This window comes from Ptychodera flava, chromosome 10 (assembly GCF_041260155.1).
Source record: "Ptychodera flava strain L36383 chromosome 10, AS_Pfla_20210202, whole genome shotgun sequence".
In the NCBI taxonomy this organism is placed as follows: domain Eukaryota; kingdom Metazoa; phylum Hemichordata; class Enteropneusta; family Ptychoderidae; genus Ptychodera; species Ptychodera flava.
The window spans coordinates 15718238-15735823 of NC_091937.1; the positions used below are offsets into that span (position 1 = coordinate 15718238).

The 17586-nt window shown below is 37.3% G+C and overlaps 1 protein-coding gene across 1 annotated transcript; it reads right to left on the minus strand.

The window, feature by feature from the left end:
- Positions 1-4378: 4378 nt before the first annotated feature.
- Positions 4379-17586, minus strand: LOC139142107 (pyridoxal kinase-like). The gene is made up of 7 exons (XM_070711930.1): positions 17375-17586; positions 14578-14737; positions 9064-9271; positions 8541-8692; positions 7884-8005; positions 7106-7172; positions 4379-6710 (listed from the first exon to the last, which is right to left on the minus strand). Exons 1-7 carry the CDS (start codon positions 17462-17464, stop codon positions 6589-6591), a joined length of 921 nt encoding a protein of 306 aa, XP_070568031.1. The 5' UTR covers positions 17465-17586; the 3' UTR covers positions 4379-6588.

Below are 17586 nucleotides of genomic sequence, written 5' to 3' on the forward strand. Positions count from 1 at the left end.
TTCAATTGCTTTGTCTTAGCTATGTCATCTAATGATACTGCTCATGACTGCATGTATTTTCTGTTGAATTTGTCAATTGTCCTTCAATGAAAATTAGTTTCTGTGATGAAAACCTAAAGTTCATCATGAAAATTTTTAGTTCCTTGCTTGTGATGTTCCAGCTGCTGCAGGTATAAAATTAATGACAAGCTGTTTTGTTTGAGTCCAATCATTGATCAGTGGCCTATCCTTTCATCGATAGATTCCAATCATTGATCAATGGCTTAGCCTATTATTGATAGGAGTCAGTCATTGATTAGTGGCTTATCCTGTCATTGATAGAGTTCAATCATTGATCAGTGGCCTATCCTTTCATTGATAGAGGTCAGTCATTGATCAGTGGCCTACCTTTTCATTGAGAGAGGTCAGTCATTGATCAGTGGCCTATCTTTTCATTGATAGAGGTCAGTCATTGATCAGTGGGCTATCTTTTCATTGATAGAAGTCAGTCATTGATCAGTGGCCTATCTTTTCATTGATAGAGGTAAGTCATTGATCAGTGGCCTATCTTTTCATTGATAGAGGTAAGTCATTGATCAGTGGCCTATCTTTTATTGATAGAGGTAAGTCATTGATCAGTGGCCTATCTTTTCATTGAGAGAGGTCAGTCATTGATCAGTGGTCTATCTTTCATTGAGAGAGGTCAGTCATTGATCAGTGGCCTATCTTTTCATTGATAGAGTTCAATCATTGATCAGTGGCCTATCCTTTCCTCGATAGATTCCAATCATTGATCAATGGCTTATCCTATTATTGATAGGAGTCCGTCATTGATTAGTGGCTTATCCTTTCATTGATAGATTCCAATCATTGATCAGTGGCCTATCCTTTCATTGATAGAGTTCAATCATTGATCAGTGGCCTATCCTTTCATTGATAGAGTTCAGTCGTTGATCAGTGGCCTATCCTTTCATTGATAGATTCCAATCATTGATCAGTGGCCTATCCGTTCATTGATAGATTCCAATCATTGATCGGTGACCTATCCTTTCATTGAGAGAGTTCAATCATTGATCAGTAGTGGAGTCCATCATTGAAGGCAATATCATAAACATTTTGCCAATAGATTGTACAGATTCTCTTAAAAAACTAACACCGATCTTCCAGTGATATTGTGCATGGAAACAGATTACAGTTGTATGTACACAGGGACAATTAGTTGAGATTAACAATCATGGTCATTGAACAACATTAGAAGGTGTAAACATTGATTGATACCAATCAATGAAATCAGTCAATGTGAAACAAGAATGTAAATTTTATCTCTTTTAGATTGATCAGTACTCTTTGCCTTGACCATTTCTCTGACTGAAATCAGGAATTTTCAATGAAATTTAATTTGTGAGGTTTTAGGGTTAATAGATATGTACAAAAAATTGAATTTGGGTCACTTAATTTGACGGTGTTCATTATCTCTTTTTTTGCCAAACCATTCTTTGCTGTAAAAAAAAAAATCTTCATCAGTTTCACACCTTTAAGCAAGCGTCTTTCTGGTTTTTTAGCATCTGAGTAAATTTACAAATTGGAGTACAGTAACAATGATTGGTTACTGTGATCACAAGTAGCCAATCAGAAAAGAGTTAACATCAATGTTGTTAATACACCTGATATTATAATTTTATCGCCATTCATATTTAATCATCAGAATATGATGATGGGAATAGGCTACTGTGATCACAATTAGCCAATCAGCATGGAGTTTACATAAGGGATGTTATGAGACCTGATATTTTAATTGTTATTCAACTTTAATCATCAGAATACCGTAATGGTAATAGATTACTGTGACTACAACTAACCAATAGGCAAGGAGTTTACAAAAGTGATTTTAATGGAACCTGATATTTACAGAGCTGGGTGTTGACTGCTGCTGTTTCACAAGATTATCTATGAGATGTTTCATTGTCAGACTGGTCTGTAATTTTTGTTCAACAGTTTGGAGTACACTGTAACCAATGGCATTAACCCTTTGAGTGCCAAAGATAATTTTTGATGCCTTTATAAAATATATCTCAGTAAATATTTTTTTTCAGATTTTTGACAAAATTTTGATGAAAAACTGTAGCCAAAGAAATGTGATGTCCATTTGGTCCAAAATTGTAATAAAAATTACAGAAAAATACATGAAAATTGGCAAACTGTTTCACTAAAATTTTGTTGGGGAAAATTGTAGCACTCAAAGGGTTAATTGTATATCGCTATCTTCTCGTACCAAGCTGAGGTAGGGTCACCCCCAAGTAAAACTTCCAAATTTAACGCTGCAAATTTATTTGAAATTGTGGAAATAAGGCTGTTACAAATAAAAGCAATACAAGATAACCGCATTAATTTTTTTGTAAATCTATTAGATAGTTTCATCAACTCTTTTGCCAAAACACTTTTTTTATAAGTCTGGCTTCAACACCATATCTCCAAGAAGAAAAATAAAACTGACAGGAAAAAACATTCTCTTCAAAGATTGTCATTGGTCAGTTACCAGGTGTTCAGTGAGAATATTCATCAAGGCTGATTGGGCATTTTGAGCCTCAGTAGGTTCACTGGTAGAAGGTTGTCATTTGCAAAAACTCATTACTTACTATAATTCTAAAAATATTTCTTGTGAAACAGTCGTTGTAAAATTGTAAGTACAATTATAGCCAATCAGCAAGTTACAGAGAATTTTCAAATTTTTTTTTGTGTAAAGAGGGTGCTAACATTGATTTACTGCATGTCGTTGTGTATAATTAAAGCAAACATCTGCAATCATTTGATTTTAACCCTGTCATATTTGTTTTACAGGACAACGTTCGTAACTGTCATACTTCTAATTTATCTTAAGTCGTTATAAAAATTCAATCTGCAATTTGTGTTTATTTTGTCACTCAAGCTCTGGTTATCAAACTCTATCTGTGTACAAGCATTTCCAAGTCTCTTTTTATTGCAATTTTTGCATTTGAATCATAATCAAAAGTGTTAGTCACAATGTTGACCACCTGGTCACCAAATGCCGTTAGTAACATGCTAATTAGGTCCAGAGAGAGATGTGATTGGTTAGTCAACATTGGTTAGTCAACATTGTATATTATGACGAACTTGTTTTCGACAGTATTTGCAATAGGCGCCATATTTTGAGTTCCCTTCTAATGTCCTTTGTCTGACATATCTCTGATAGTGAACTTCAAATGTAATATGTAAATTAGCCCTATTTTTACAATCTGATCACTCAGATTGGCGGGTTGTAAACAGGTAAAAGATAAACAGGTACTACAGAGGGAACAATTGGCTGACATGTTATTTACACCTGGTGTATTTAAAATGCAAATTTTGATTTTAGATTATTATCAATCATCTCAGTGGTTTTGGAATCATGGTGTATACTGTTTTGTTTTAACCAATCCCTGCAAAATGAGAACTTCGTTTCCTAGGCTGTATAAAATTTTGTTGTTTGCATCCTTATAACCTTTATGCAGAACTTAATTACAAGAAAAGACCAAGCAAATCTCTTTCCTGTAAATAGTCTTCAAAGTGTAAAATTCCACAAAATAAAAACAGATTATCTCATGAAATTGAGTGTGGTATCAATTCTTTGTCCAGAACACACAAGTTTTGTTCAATTGACCCGTGCCTTGGGATGGTAGTCCCTTAATTAAATTCGCAACTGCAGCTTTAGCTCACGTGACAAAATCTTGTCAATCCAGCCGATACTTTTCTCCCACAAGATATGCTCTGCTCAAATATCATGGTAGACACAACAGTGACATTGGTTGAATTTTGCTCTACGCTGTTTTGTTTTACCCCAAAAATCTGTCTCCCTGTTGAGCCAAGTGGAGCTTATACATATATCAACTCTTGTCGTTTGAAGCACTGTAACTGTAACACAACTTCACACAGCTTTGGACTACATAATATCTACAAGTATACCAAACGTTTTGTGTATGTTAGTCTTGAAGCTGGATATAATTTTAACTTCCCGCTTCCAGTCTTTCTCTTCTGTCAGGCCAATTAAAGAAAATTCTTTGTTTGCCGTCTTTGAATTTTTTGAAAAACCTACCAGTTAGCCGGGGACAAAAAACAAACAGAGAAAAAACACAAGTGGTTTCTTTTGGAAAAATAACATTTTTAGATTGTGTTTGTTTTCTTAATTTTCTCGGAAAACTTACCAGCATGTGGACGGCAAACGGAAAAGAATTTTATTTAAAGTGCCTAACAGTCTATGTCAAATAATTTTTTCCTTGTCTCCGTAATAATTGACAGTGAAAGAATACCATGCAGAAAGCTTCATGAGAATAGATATCGCACAAAATACACACCACAACAAAAGGTACACATTGTCAGTAAGAAAACACACACACACAAAGAGTCGGTGACATCCCTTTTATTTCACCTGCAATTCATTTATTGAGAAATTATTCAACATTTCACAGCGTTACCTGAGAATGAGGGTTACACTTATTTTGGATTGACGTAGAAGGCTCTAAAACCACAACACTGACGTCAAGCTGAGAATTCTCAAGTGATGTAGAGGAATAAAAACATACAGAATGAAATAAAAATAAACATTTATGGTGTGATAAACACTTCTATTACCAGATTCAGACTGTAAATTTCATCATTAATCTCAATACACTGTTCTATTCATTTCTCACAGGGGCTCTCAATGATTCCAGTTCTACATGTAAGGGAATATGGAGAGCGCCCTCGTGTGAGATATCTCCCAGTCACATGACATAGAAATCTGAGTTGGCAAATGGGGAGCTTCTGAGAAAATCAGAAATAATATATAGTTCATTATCACTCTGGGTATTACAATTCACATCAAACGATGTCATTACAATGTTAAAGGCTTGGCTAAAATACCTCATATTTTTTATCACGTATAAATTGTTGCATGACACAAATGCGTAATCAGCATTATACTGTATCTCTGTAAAGAATGTGCTTGTGTTGCTTTGAACCATACACCACAAAACACAAACAGTTGAATATGGGGTCAAAGGGCATGAAGGGGTCACTATTGGGTCAAAGTTCATGTAATGGAAGGATTCTGGAATGCAAATGGTAATGTACATCACCTCACTGAGATACCCTCATTTCTGGATGAGGTAGATGATTCCTCTGCAAATATATAGCTCTAAAATATGCACATTATTGGCGTTTCCTCGCATCTGCCCAAGAAATTTGATTGGCAGGCACAGTGTTGGAAGGCAGACTACAATTACAAGTAAAACAGACGCCTTACAATTATTATCTTCAAGATTCCAAGTTTGATTTGTAAGATACTGAGTTTGATTTTACAAATTCATACAGAGCTTAGTTACAGTTCTGATTATAAGTTTGAATAAATACTTGATATACTTGTAGCAGACGCAAATCAATGACAAAAATCAGGGGTTGGTTTTGAGCTGTTTGCTTACAATTTGCATAAACCAACTCGGATATTGGGATAAAATGACAAAACATGTCATGCAAAGTTGGCATTAAAAATTGTACAACTTTTTTTCAATTTAAAGTTTTTAGAGTTTTAAAAGGGACCTGCTACAATGATAATTCCACTTGATGAAATCTCTGCATTTTACAAATTTCACATCCTAAGCACGCAAATGAAAGACTTTCGCTAAAAAAAAGACAAAGTTGGTGTTTTGGGGCATATTTATTTTCGGCAAAAAAAAATATCTTCTTCAAATCCACCATCAACAATGAGCTCAGCAAGACTTATTTCTGGTTTGTACCAGAAATGCAACCATCATACTTTGTTTGTTCCATCAAATCTCAAAAGAGGTTTATTTGTCCTGTAAAATGTCCGTTTGAGAAGCAATTTGATACATGATTCCATTTTAAAGATATTGAAGTTTCAAAGAAAAAAGGAAAGCGGGAAATTCAGGTTCATTTTCCTGTGGCCAGCAAACACTACAAATGCTGAGAGTGGGCTCTCCCACAGCTCCTTGTTTGCTACCCTGCTCTGACCTCTGACCTACAACAACAGTGATTTTTCTCATGTGCGAAAATTGCATAAATTGCACATTTCAAGCTATAGTTTGCCCTGAAAAAGTTACTCAAAGCACAGGAATCGCACCCAATCCATAACCATAGACATACATGTTGATTACACACAGCATGCAAATAAAAAGGTCTGTACATAGAGACCCAAGTTTTTAGTAACCTGTGAATTTGCTGTTGTTTCTGGTGATATCACTCCCTTGTAAAGTCAAAATATCACCTATTATCTGCAGCAACTTTTCTTTCACTTTGATTTGCTAGATTCTGAAATCATAGATCAAACGAACCGCTGAATACCGATAACAACTGTACCGTTGAGAGTGAACACAGGATCTACCAGACATAAGACTTCACTGAGGATTGACCTGATGTTTGTCTTGCATACTGCCAAATGGTTTATCACCTATGCTCACCCTGTAAACTCAAATATGACATGCATTTGTAGCTCACTAACCACAAATTTACAATTTTTATCTTTTCCCATCAACTTGACATTTCTCAGGACATTGATTATAAGTTACTTGGTAAGTGCCGGTTAAAAAAAAATATGAGAAACAAATATTTCTATCTTTGTTACTTTTCTATAACGACAGCCTTGACAACATCGGTTGGTGGTTCTTCTATAACTTTCTTGCTCTGGACTAACCGCAGCTCTATCTGTGCAACGTTGGGTTTCTTTCCAGGCCCTGCAATTTCTGGAGGCAAATAAAAGAAAGAAGGATTCTTTGTCATGTGTGACAACATCTTTTCTATATTGAGCTGTGTTCAGATCATGGATCATATATTTACATTAAAGCCACAATACATCCAGGGGTGATATCAGCTCAGCTTGACCGTATTTTACTATAGATGGATAGCAAGCACATCACAGTGCAGTGCAGTATCCATTTTCCAAATTTACAGAAGTTCCAAATACATGTACCCTTAGCTTGAATTCACTTGGGCATCATCAATATTTCAGTCAAGAGTACCATCCCTTAGGCAGGCAACAAACCATGATATAGCCCCACTAAATGAGTTATTATTTCAATATTGCACTTGAACTATAGGAGGCGCCCTTGACCATTGCTTTGGTGACATTTTCACATACCTCTGGCTGCATCTAGCGTTCTCTTCAATATAACTTGCATAGTGGATATTGTCTTTTCACAGGCAAGCTGAGAAGGAATGTAAATGATCTTTCATCAGAAAAAAATGTTGTATTGAGAAACTACAAATTTGCTAAGAAGGCGTGAACGGTCATGTTCTTCAAAAGACACAAATCATCAATACTGTGAAACGGAAATCACCGCCTCCTACCTTGTCACTGATGATGTATGTCAATCTCACTCATTCTCTCACTTACCCTGTGTGTCAACTCTAAGTGAAAAATTTAATTGTATGATTTTCTCAAAAATAAGTGGATGACAACCATGTTTACTCCATAATTTTTAAAAGGACCACCTACAAATTGTATCGTATAAGTTTGAGAGTCTGCATGTAATGTTTATACAGTGCTTTCTATCTTAAGTTAATTTAGAAAATCTTGGAGTTTTCTTCAGTCAGCTCTACAACAATATTTGTAGTATGTAGACTGTTCTTGCTTAAAAAAGATTTTCTTAATTGAGATAGTGATAAGTGAAATTGACATTCTAAGGCACAGTTGTCCCTATTTCGTCCCTCATCAATCAGTATTGCTTGGTCTGTCGGTCGAATGGAATGCTAAATTCACATTTCTGAGCTAAAAAAATGATGGATTTGCACCATTTGATGGATTCCCTCCTGCTCCCCTCATGATTTCATTCATTCATATTTTATGAGTGACCCCCTCGATTTTCTATCATGGTTTGAAATGGTGAATTATGTATCAGATGGATAGAGGCACTCACTGCAAGGTTGTCTGGGTGTTTGTGACTCCATACAAGCAACAAGGCTGTGAACAGATCACCAGTGCCGGTGTAATGGGCATCAAACTTTTTCATCTCCAGCTTGATGATTTTCTTTTTGTCGCCTGGAAGATAAAATAATGGTAAGATCGTCTGGAGGAAACATTGCTGTTCCATCTGTATCTTGACAAATCTGTACAAACAGAGACGTTGGTCTGAATGTTATAATTTGATGCAGGTCGCCCATTTTCACGTCATGCATCTGATAGGTCACCAGCTTGACACTGGATTATCCCACTGACGAAGGTTGGAGGTCAACAAGAGAAATTCTAGCAACTACAGCAGCCTACATTTAGATCACAAGTTTTGACTTCATGCAATTTCAGGGTACATGCTTGATTTTGGAAAGGTATCTCATTACCAATAAAGAGCACAAAATATGGTGACTATCGCCCACCATAAAAGACTTAAGACTGCAGAATTCATCACTCTGTTTAAAAGAAAAAAAAATAGCGAAAGATTAGGACACAATTCACAAAATTATTTATAGTTTTGGAACAATTTAAAAAGAAATGGTCATACCTTACGAGTGAACTCCTACAGGTTGTGGAACTCAATGTAGAAAAACGTTAAAAATTGCATACAAGATGCTGAACTTACCTACAAGTTGACTTCCTAGCAGTAGGAGAGTGTCATCTCGCTCAGCCAACTCTGTGCTGCTCAAAACCACATTTTTGACACCAAGCCCATGGATGATATCCATGCATTTTAACGCATCTTCTTCTGTTTTAATGGTCATGTCTGCGAGCAACCTTTGGGGTGGAAAATGCCACAATTTTTGTAAAATTCATTGATATTTTTTCCATTTCCCTATCCATCAAGGACTCGATAATCAACTCGTCGAATCTCCCGGTCAACAAAAAAAAGTTCTACTACAATTTTGCAGTGAAAAGTGTAAAACCTTTAAGCGCCAAAGTCAATTTTTGTCTTTATAAAATACATTCCAGTAAATTTTTTCAGATTTTTGCCAAAATTTTCATGAAAAACTTTACCCAATGAAACATGATGTTCGTTAAGTCCAAAATTATCCCTAAAATTACAGAAAAATTCATAAAAATCGGTAAAATGTTGCACTTAATTTTGGTGGGAAAATTTGCAGAACTCAAAGGGTTAAAATACTTACTCTGCTTCGAACTGGTTTGGTGTCGCTATGTCGGACAGTGGTAACAGCTGATCTCTGTAAATTGGCATCAGTTCCTTGGGCACGTAGTAGCCCACGCCGAAATCTCCAAGAACTGGATCGCAGACGAACAATGTTTTTGGGTTCTTCTGTTTCATTTCCTTGACAATGTTCACGACTTCCTTGAGAAAGGATTCTGATCCCACATAGCCTTTGAAGCAGAGTAAACAAATACCAAACAATCAGACAGTTGATTTCTGTGTGCTTGCATCGTACCTTGCCTTGGCATATACTTTAAGAATGCACAGTGCTGGTACAATACTGGTATAGATGGATCACAATGGCCCTGCAAATTGACAACTGTAAGTATCATACAAAGCTTAGAAATCACAGTTATAACCTTGCAGTGAAAAAATTCTTACCTAGGATACTATGGCAATGAAAAACTTTGAATAATACCTAACAATCAAGTTGCTGCTTGGAGTAAATTTATAAAATAAAAGACAAGAAATAGGAATAACTGCATGGTTACCCAGCTTAACAATTATCCTGCCAAATTCATATGTCACTATCAAAACACTTTGGTTACAATGAATGAGGCACAACACGTCTAACATGTTGTAATTTAAGGTAGTGACTCAGTTTCGTTGACACATATTTTCAATCAAAAGTTTCACATATAGAAAACAGGGTCTCACACCCAACATGTGGTACATTTTCTAATAGGTCTATATTTGAAGAAGGTAAAAATTTTGTTTAGTTGTCAAAACATGCATTGGTATGTTTGTTTAAGTCAAAAACATGTGATTTTGAATTTTTTCACTTAAAAGAGTATAAGTAAGCATTGGCAGCACCCCTAAGTGATCTGTTAACGGCACTAGACAGCTGGATATACAGGGGAAAAACCGTGTTTTGGATTTTTGAAATTCCCTTTTGTTTCTGCACAGTGCGCCTTCGAAGTGTGAACTGTCGGATTTTTGCAAAATTATCGGCTTTTGTTCACGTTTGTCAAGTTATTGTCACTTCAGGGGGGTTTATCAAAAATCTAAGACACAGTTTTTCAGGTCTATTCATGAAGTGTTAGCATGCGAAGAATCGGAGAAATCCGCCCACGCGTCGCCGACTTACACTCATTTGAAGGTGCGCATACATAGCAAAAATCGGAACTAAGAAAATCGACGATTTGTGTAAACGCCCCATTTTTCACACAAAATCGCCGAAAAAAGTCGGATTTTTGTGCGTTTAAAAGAAAATCATTCGATCTGGGTCTAGCTTAAATATTGGGCATCAGGTTAGAGAATTTCTGACAAGTCCTAAACATTAGTTCGCCTAAAAATGATGAAAATTGTGCGTAGAAACGTGAGGCTGGTCAGCGTAAGCGGTGGGTACTATTTACACGATAAACACTAGAAAGATAATTCAGGGCATAATCTGTTTGTCAAATACGTATCTAGCTTATAATTATATTAACTGTACACTGTTTGGTAACGGTTAGAGTCTGGTTACAAGACGAGAAAAGTTTAAAAAAATCATACAGCCGGAATGGTTTACAGGTCTGAGTTCTGCCGACGACGCGCGCTCGCTTTCTCGCAAGCGCTCGACTTCCGGTCTCAAAGCCCGTAATTTATGCACGTACCAAGTGTGAAATGGTTGCCCAGTTCATTTTAGTGCCGATTTTTGTGCCTATAGTACAAGACGTCACTTGCTTGCTTGCTTGCTTTCGGAGATGAGACGACCAACTCTCGATGCTCTAAAAATTCTGTAGTTGAGAAGTTCAAGGAATGCGGGTAAGTCGCACTTGTTTTTGTGGTTTTCACATGTGATCTGCTGCAGTCCTTTTGCTCACCATAAAAAATGACCAGGCTTTCGTGCGCTATTTCGCTTTCCACTGTGACATGTACTATTATGGCCTCGGGTATGAAACCAAAATCAACTTCAGTTACACGTAAAAGCGATTCTTCATGACTTAAAATAAACGACTGAGGCGATACTCGACAGATTCACTCATTGTAAAATTGAAACGGCGACATATCGCGACACCCAGCGACACTCTCTTGACCACAGATAGAAATTGACAGGCAACGATCGTGAAGCGACGTTTCGCGTACGTTGCTGTGCTCTAGACCGACATAACAGTGTCGGATTGACAAATTGGACAAACCATGCTTCCTACATCCATGGACAAACTAAGTCCAAGATATGGGCTGCTGTTATAGAACCATATTTTCCAGTGAAGATTAAATAGATTCTCTTTGGACGGCAGTGTAATCTATAGCCCGGCGTACGATGCTATGTGTTCCGCTACAGCTAATCGCCTCGCTCACCACAGCCCTGCAAAGACCCGTACGTAGGGTCGGTGACTTCAAATCCATTTTGGGACTTGACGTAAAAAGCCAAATTACTGTCGAAATTCAGCGTTCTTGGGCCCAAGTCGTATCCCTGCCTACCTCAGCTACTCGATCGCTTCCAAAAATGCCAGTCTTTTATTCACTTTTCGTAAATAACCGTCGATGTCGGCAACTCTCTCGCTAGCCCTGCGTACGATGCTGTGTGTTAGCTGTAGCGGCCAACACACAACATCGGTCCATCAGCTTTCCATTTTGCTTCTTCGGCCCCCGTTTGCGTTTTCTACACTGCTTATACTGCCAGCAGTCATCAGCCATGTTGGATAGCGTCTCTTATGAAGACGTGCGCGCATGCGCAACATGGTGCGTAAAAATTTACATAATCTCCTCAAGGTATAACGATAACGCTGACAGTAATCCAGACCGTTAAAACAAAAAGAAAATAATAACTCGCGCAGTGGTTAGAAGGCCGTGTTTTCACTAAAATTTAAGACATTTTCCAGTACAATGTTACCTCACAGTTTTCTCTAATAAAAAGATCATATTTCAGGGGTTCAGAATATGAAATAATCACAAATCGCTAAAATTTACAAAGGAACCTGAGTCACTACCTTAACAAAAGATCAAATACTTGAAGGCTTTTGAATACCTAGACACTGTAACATGATTTTTACAGACCAAACCTGCTATAGCAGACCATGCCAAAGGATGATTATATTGATACATTTAGAAAATATAAAACCTGCAAGCATACAAATATTTATTGCAAATTTGACACGAATATATAAATACTATATATAATAGCCCAAACAAGGGGCTATGTGCCTGAGGGTAGGTGACCATTTGCCTGACATAGGAAGGGTAAATTGTCTCCTGCCCTGAGGGTACATATCCTTTGTTTGGGCTATAATGTTTTTATTACATGTCTCTATTACATGGTTTTCACTCAAAACAAATTTTTAGGGTTTACATAAAAACAATTACAGTCAAACCTGTGTATAGTGGTCACTCAAGGGACCAAGAAAAAGTGACCACTATATGTAGGTGGCCTTTCTATAGAGGGTGGGTGTGGCATTACTTTCTGTGCAGGTGGTGCGCTAAGTGGTGAATTTAGGGAAAGATAAAAGCAACTAGAAAGCATTTGCAAGCAAAGCGAAGTTCCAGAGACCAGAGCAGCGGAAGAACAAGAGAATGTGTGACAAAGATAGGTGCAGAATGAAAGAGTGCTTTGGATTTTAATATTCAGGGCTGATAGCAGTAAACACCAATACAACTAAAAGCAAGGCAGTCCGGGGAATTATAGTACACAGATTACAAATGCCTACATATACGGTAAAAACGCAACAGATACATACGGGGGCGACAACGCACGGAAATGTTTATCAGACGACATTCTCGCGAGCCAGAGCAATAATTTTCGCTCCGCTGACCAACGCAAAAATCAATCGCTTGACGGGTAGCGCTGAGTTGTTGCCGTAAAGAGGCGTGTGATTTACAACGATGATCAGACGAGAGGAAACATTGGACCTAGGCCGTTGAAATTGAGCCACATGCATTTTCATTGATTAAAAGCACAGACTAAAACAATTTTCATTGCTATGTCGCTGTTTTCACAAGATACTGACCGTTTGATCTTGGAAAGTTGAGTTGCTTTTACGTGCAGCCGACGCATGCCGGAGCGTGACAGACAGTACGTTCACTATGAATGCCTGGCTCTGCATGGCAGGGCTGTGTGTTACCGGCGTTAAACGGCCTCCCACCACAGCCCCGCAGACTGATATAGGAAAAACCGCTGGTGACTCCTCAGAAATACGGCGGGCAGGTTTCTCCCCCAAAACAGCCAATTTTGAGTCCAAATTTTGCATTGATCATCGTTTTCGAGCACACCCACCTCGCCTAGGTACACGATGTGCCCAGCCGCGCTTGTAAACTTACGGAAACCCTAATTTTCTGTCTCTGTGCGGGCGAAGCGAAATACGCCGCCATTGTTAATGTCATTCAACCCATGAGCATTCGGGCGAAACAGTATAGCGCCACGTACGGCGAGTATTTAGAGAAAAATAAAATCAAAAAGCAACAAAAAACAAAGCGAAAGAAAGCTAGAATTATTAATAACTGAACGCAATATGATAGTTGAGCAATGCCAAATAAAAAATAAATAAATAAACACACAAGAAATGCCCGTAAAACCCGTCGAGCTGAGTGATGACGTCTTAAGCGTGTCGCAATGCATTCTGGGTAATTAAGGTAAAATTTGTGTATAGCATGTTCTATGGTAGTAATACCGGAAATAGAGAAAGAAAGAAAGAAAGAAAGAAAGAAAGAAAGAAAGAAAGAAAGAAGGAAAGTGAGCAAAAACTAACAGTTCCAGAGCTGGTCTCTGGAACTAATTATAAAATTCCATAACATAAATCTGTTCAAAAACATAGAACAGCTATTTAGTTTCTGAAAGCTTGTAATGCAGATGTAAAATCTGTAAAAGTAGACTTATTTCGTGCTTGCCAGTCTGAGCATTTTTTGATAGAGGTCATTGAGAGTCAGATATATTGACCATTATATACAGGTTTTGTACCAAAATAGAGCAATTCCATGTGACCACTGACCACATAAGAGAGGTGGCTGTTCTGTAGAGGGCCTTTAACATGTAAAATACCACGGACTGCCACAAAGTGACCACTATAGAGAGGTGACTGCTCTGTAAGGGTGGCCACTATGACATGTTTGACTGTATATGCTTTATTTCCATTTTAGACGAAAATCTGTTAAAAATAGCATGATTTTCATCATCGAACGGCACAGTGATACATTTAAATCACTGTTTTGCGGTTTATCAAATTTTTTTGCATAATTTTCAAAAAACAGTATCTCCTATGTAAAACATGTAATTTTTTCATTTTTTAATTCTGACAAGTTGTCAAGTTGTAAATAGTTCCGGTTCACTTTCAGTCAGATATTATGCGGCCTGCGATGTCATCAACGAATTACCATTGAATCCTATGGAGCGCGCTGTGTTCTATATACGAGGCATGTAATAATCATGAATATATAAATGGGCAGTCCACTACTCTAAGAAATCTCAGCAGAACCTTGTTTGACACTGATCAATAACTGCAGAAAGAAAATACCTGGCAAAATATATACAGGAATATTATATTGCTGGCACTGCATATACCTGTAAGTACATGTGAGTATTGGTCTATTTCATTTATCTTCAATCCTTCATATAACGTCTTCAGCTCCTCAGCATTCAAGACTTGCCCTTGAAACACTTTATAACCCGTGTGGCTGCACAGCTGAACAGAGTTGATGGCGTCCACCTCATATCCAAGTACCTATTTTGAAAAAATACTACATTATTCAGACACTGAGACATAAGGATTGTTTTGAGTGAGGGTTGGGGCACAGAAATGAGATGTACATGTACATGTTTAGACGTACATAAATATGCACGTGCAGACAAATTGCTCAGTCAGAAAAACATGTTTTTACAGTCACTTTGTTGTTATCCAGGAATCATGAACATAAAACGAGTTCAACTGACATTTATATAGCTTTTATTCAAACCATACTGCGACAGTAAAAATTTTACGATGGATAGTTATGAGCAACTGTTTTATTCAGATTTTTGTTGAAATTTTGAAACCTTTTTGGATGAGTCAATGATCTTATTTTTAGTTATTTATAATGCTGATCATGTTGTGATAAGTATTTATACTCTTTATGATATTTTATGCCAATTATGCTTTTGGTGAATGAAGAGGATTCGTTTTGATTCAAACAGAGTCTCCCTGGTTCAAAGAACTTAGTTGTTTCCATTAATTCATCTATACATATTCACCAAACTAATCTCCCATGATTCTTTGCCAATGGGGAGCCAACAACACCGACATTTTATAAACAGGAAGTAGACAAACCTGCATATATAACCACTCACAATAATAATAACAGCTTTACAAGATCAGCCAGCATGTGAACTGAAAATGAATCCGTTTCAACCTCAGAGTTGAAATTCTACTTTGAACAACATATTTGATTCTGAATCCAAATATGATATGACTACACAGTTACACAACATATGAATATTACTGATCGCAGCATTTCTAAATATTAGCATTTATTTACACTTACAACATGTCAGCTAACATACATTGTGCCCTACTCCTCTCTGGTATCTATTGCAAAGTTGATGTTTTTACTAATTTAATATTTTTGGCAGCTAGGATAATCAGTAAAACAACATTTTTACACTTCATTTTCCAAAAGTACAACAAAACCCATGAGGGTTTATAATGGTACCCATTGAAGAGCATCAAACAGTGGGGATGAAATGTGATGCTTTTCTATAACTATATTTGGTGCCATATTTCAGAAAAATGCCAATAGTCTCTATACATCAACCAAACTTCATAATGTAACTATTTGATATAATATTTATTTTGATCTTCATGTAAGTTGTTCAAACTAAGAATTATGAGTGTCAGAGTGTTGGATTGATTGTTGTATTATTAACCCTTTGAGTGCCAAAGTCGATTTTTGTTGCACTCATACAATAAAACGCCAACAATTTCTTTCAGATCTAGACAACTTTTTTCAGATTTTTCCCAAAATTTTGGTCAAAAAGTGCAGCCCTTACAAATTTACATCCATTTGATCCAAAATCATGGAAAAAATTACAGAAAAATTCATAAAAATTGTTAAAATGTTGCCCTGATATTTGGGGGGGGATTACAGTGCTCAAAGGGTTAATTGAACAGAATAGAATTATTCGCTATGACACAATAACACAGTCACACATTAATTCAAACTGATGGAGTGTTTTGGGGCTGCAAAATCAGGTCCTCTACTCTATTTGTGTTATTTACAGATGTGAGCTTTCGTTCTCTTGTGTAGGTGTGAAAAACTATTACATTTATATCGGTAAAAATTACAAACAACCTCAAAAGAGGCTTAAAACTGCAGCAAGTGAAAATGAATACAGTAAAATATTGGCCGACCAGCAGGAGATAAAATACTTGTTAAAAGACAGAGGATAAAAACTGCAACAAGTTTACATTAATACATTAAAATACTGACCAACCAGCAGGATATAAAACATTTGCAAACTGGTAAAGGTAGATTTTGCAAGTGTTTTATGTCCCGCTGGTGGGTCAGTATTTCCCTGTATTAATTTTAACTTGTTGCAGTTTTTATCCTCTGCCTTTTAACAAGTATTTTATCTCCCACTGGTCAGCTAGTATTTTATAACAATTATATCGGATTGTTGAAGCAGAACATACTGTTCATTTTTCTATGTTCCATCCAATGAGGCTTTATGTAATTTCGTCAAGGTCAAGTTGTGTAACTGAATGCTGATTTACATATCAATGCAACAGAGCACTGCAGGGAAAGTTTACGGCAGTGAGGTGGGAAAAATGAGGGCGATCTCCCTTCAAAAGGTGCCTTTCCCAAGGGCGATGAGATGTTTATGTGAATGGAATACATATCACTCAATCACTGCAGAATGGGGATACGAACTCTCCATGTGTACACACAGACTACACTCTACATGACAACTTTCGTTGTCTTTGAGTCATGGTTTTTTGATTGCCACTGAAATTTAAACTCTATGGTTTTCACTCCATCTACAAATATCAAGTCTGTAGTCTAGTAGTAGTACTAGTAGTAGGAACATGGAACCTACGACACTATGGTGGGTACCTTGCTGTAGGATCTTTGGGATACACTACACTAGCAAACCCTCGCCTGATTCGATTCGCCTGATTCGCCTGACACAGTCAGTCGATTAAAAAATTAACGGGTCATCGCGCCTCTCGGCTGATGGGAACACTACCACATTAGCTTTCACTACATGTCTGTACAACATCGCCTCTATGCACCAATGCTTTTACACGTTGACAGTACCGATAGCAGTAACGTGAAGGCTACTGTTAGACGCGGGCGTAGACGGTAGAGCCGATGTTCCAACATACCTGCATGGGGAACGTCGCCGACTTGTTTCCCACATATCCTGACACGACATGACTTTGAATCGACAAGACCCGTTGATCAGAGTACGCCATGTTCAAGAACGTAAACAAACTCAGCCACTATCGACGCCTCAACTCGCACTATCTAGCTTATTCCAGGTTGAAAGGACAGGAGCACTGTTACACGTGATAGCTGACCTTTGACCTTGGTCACG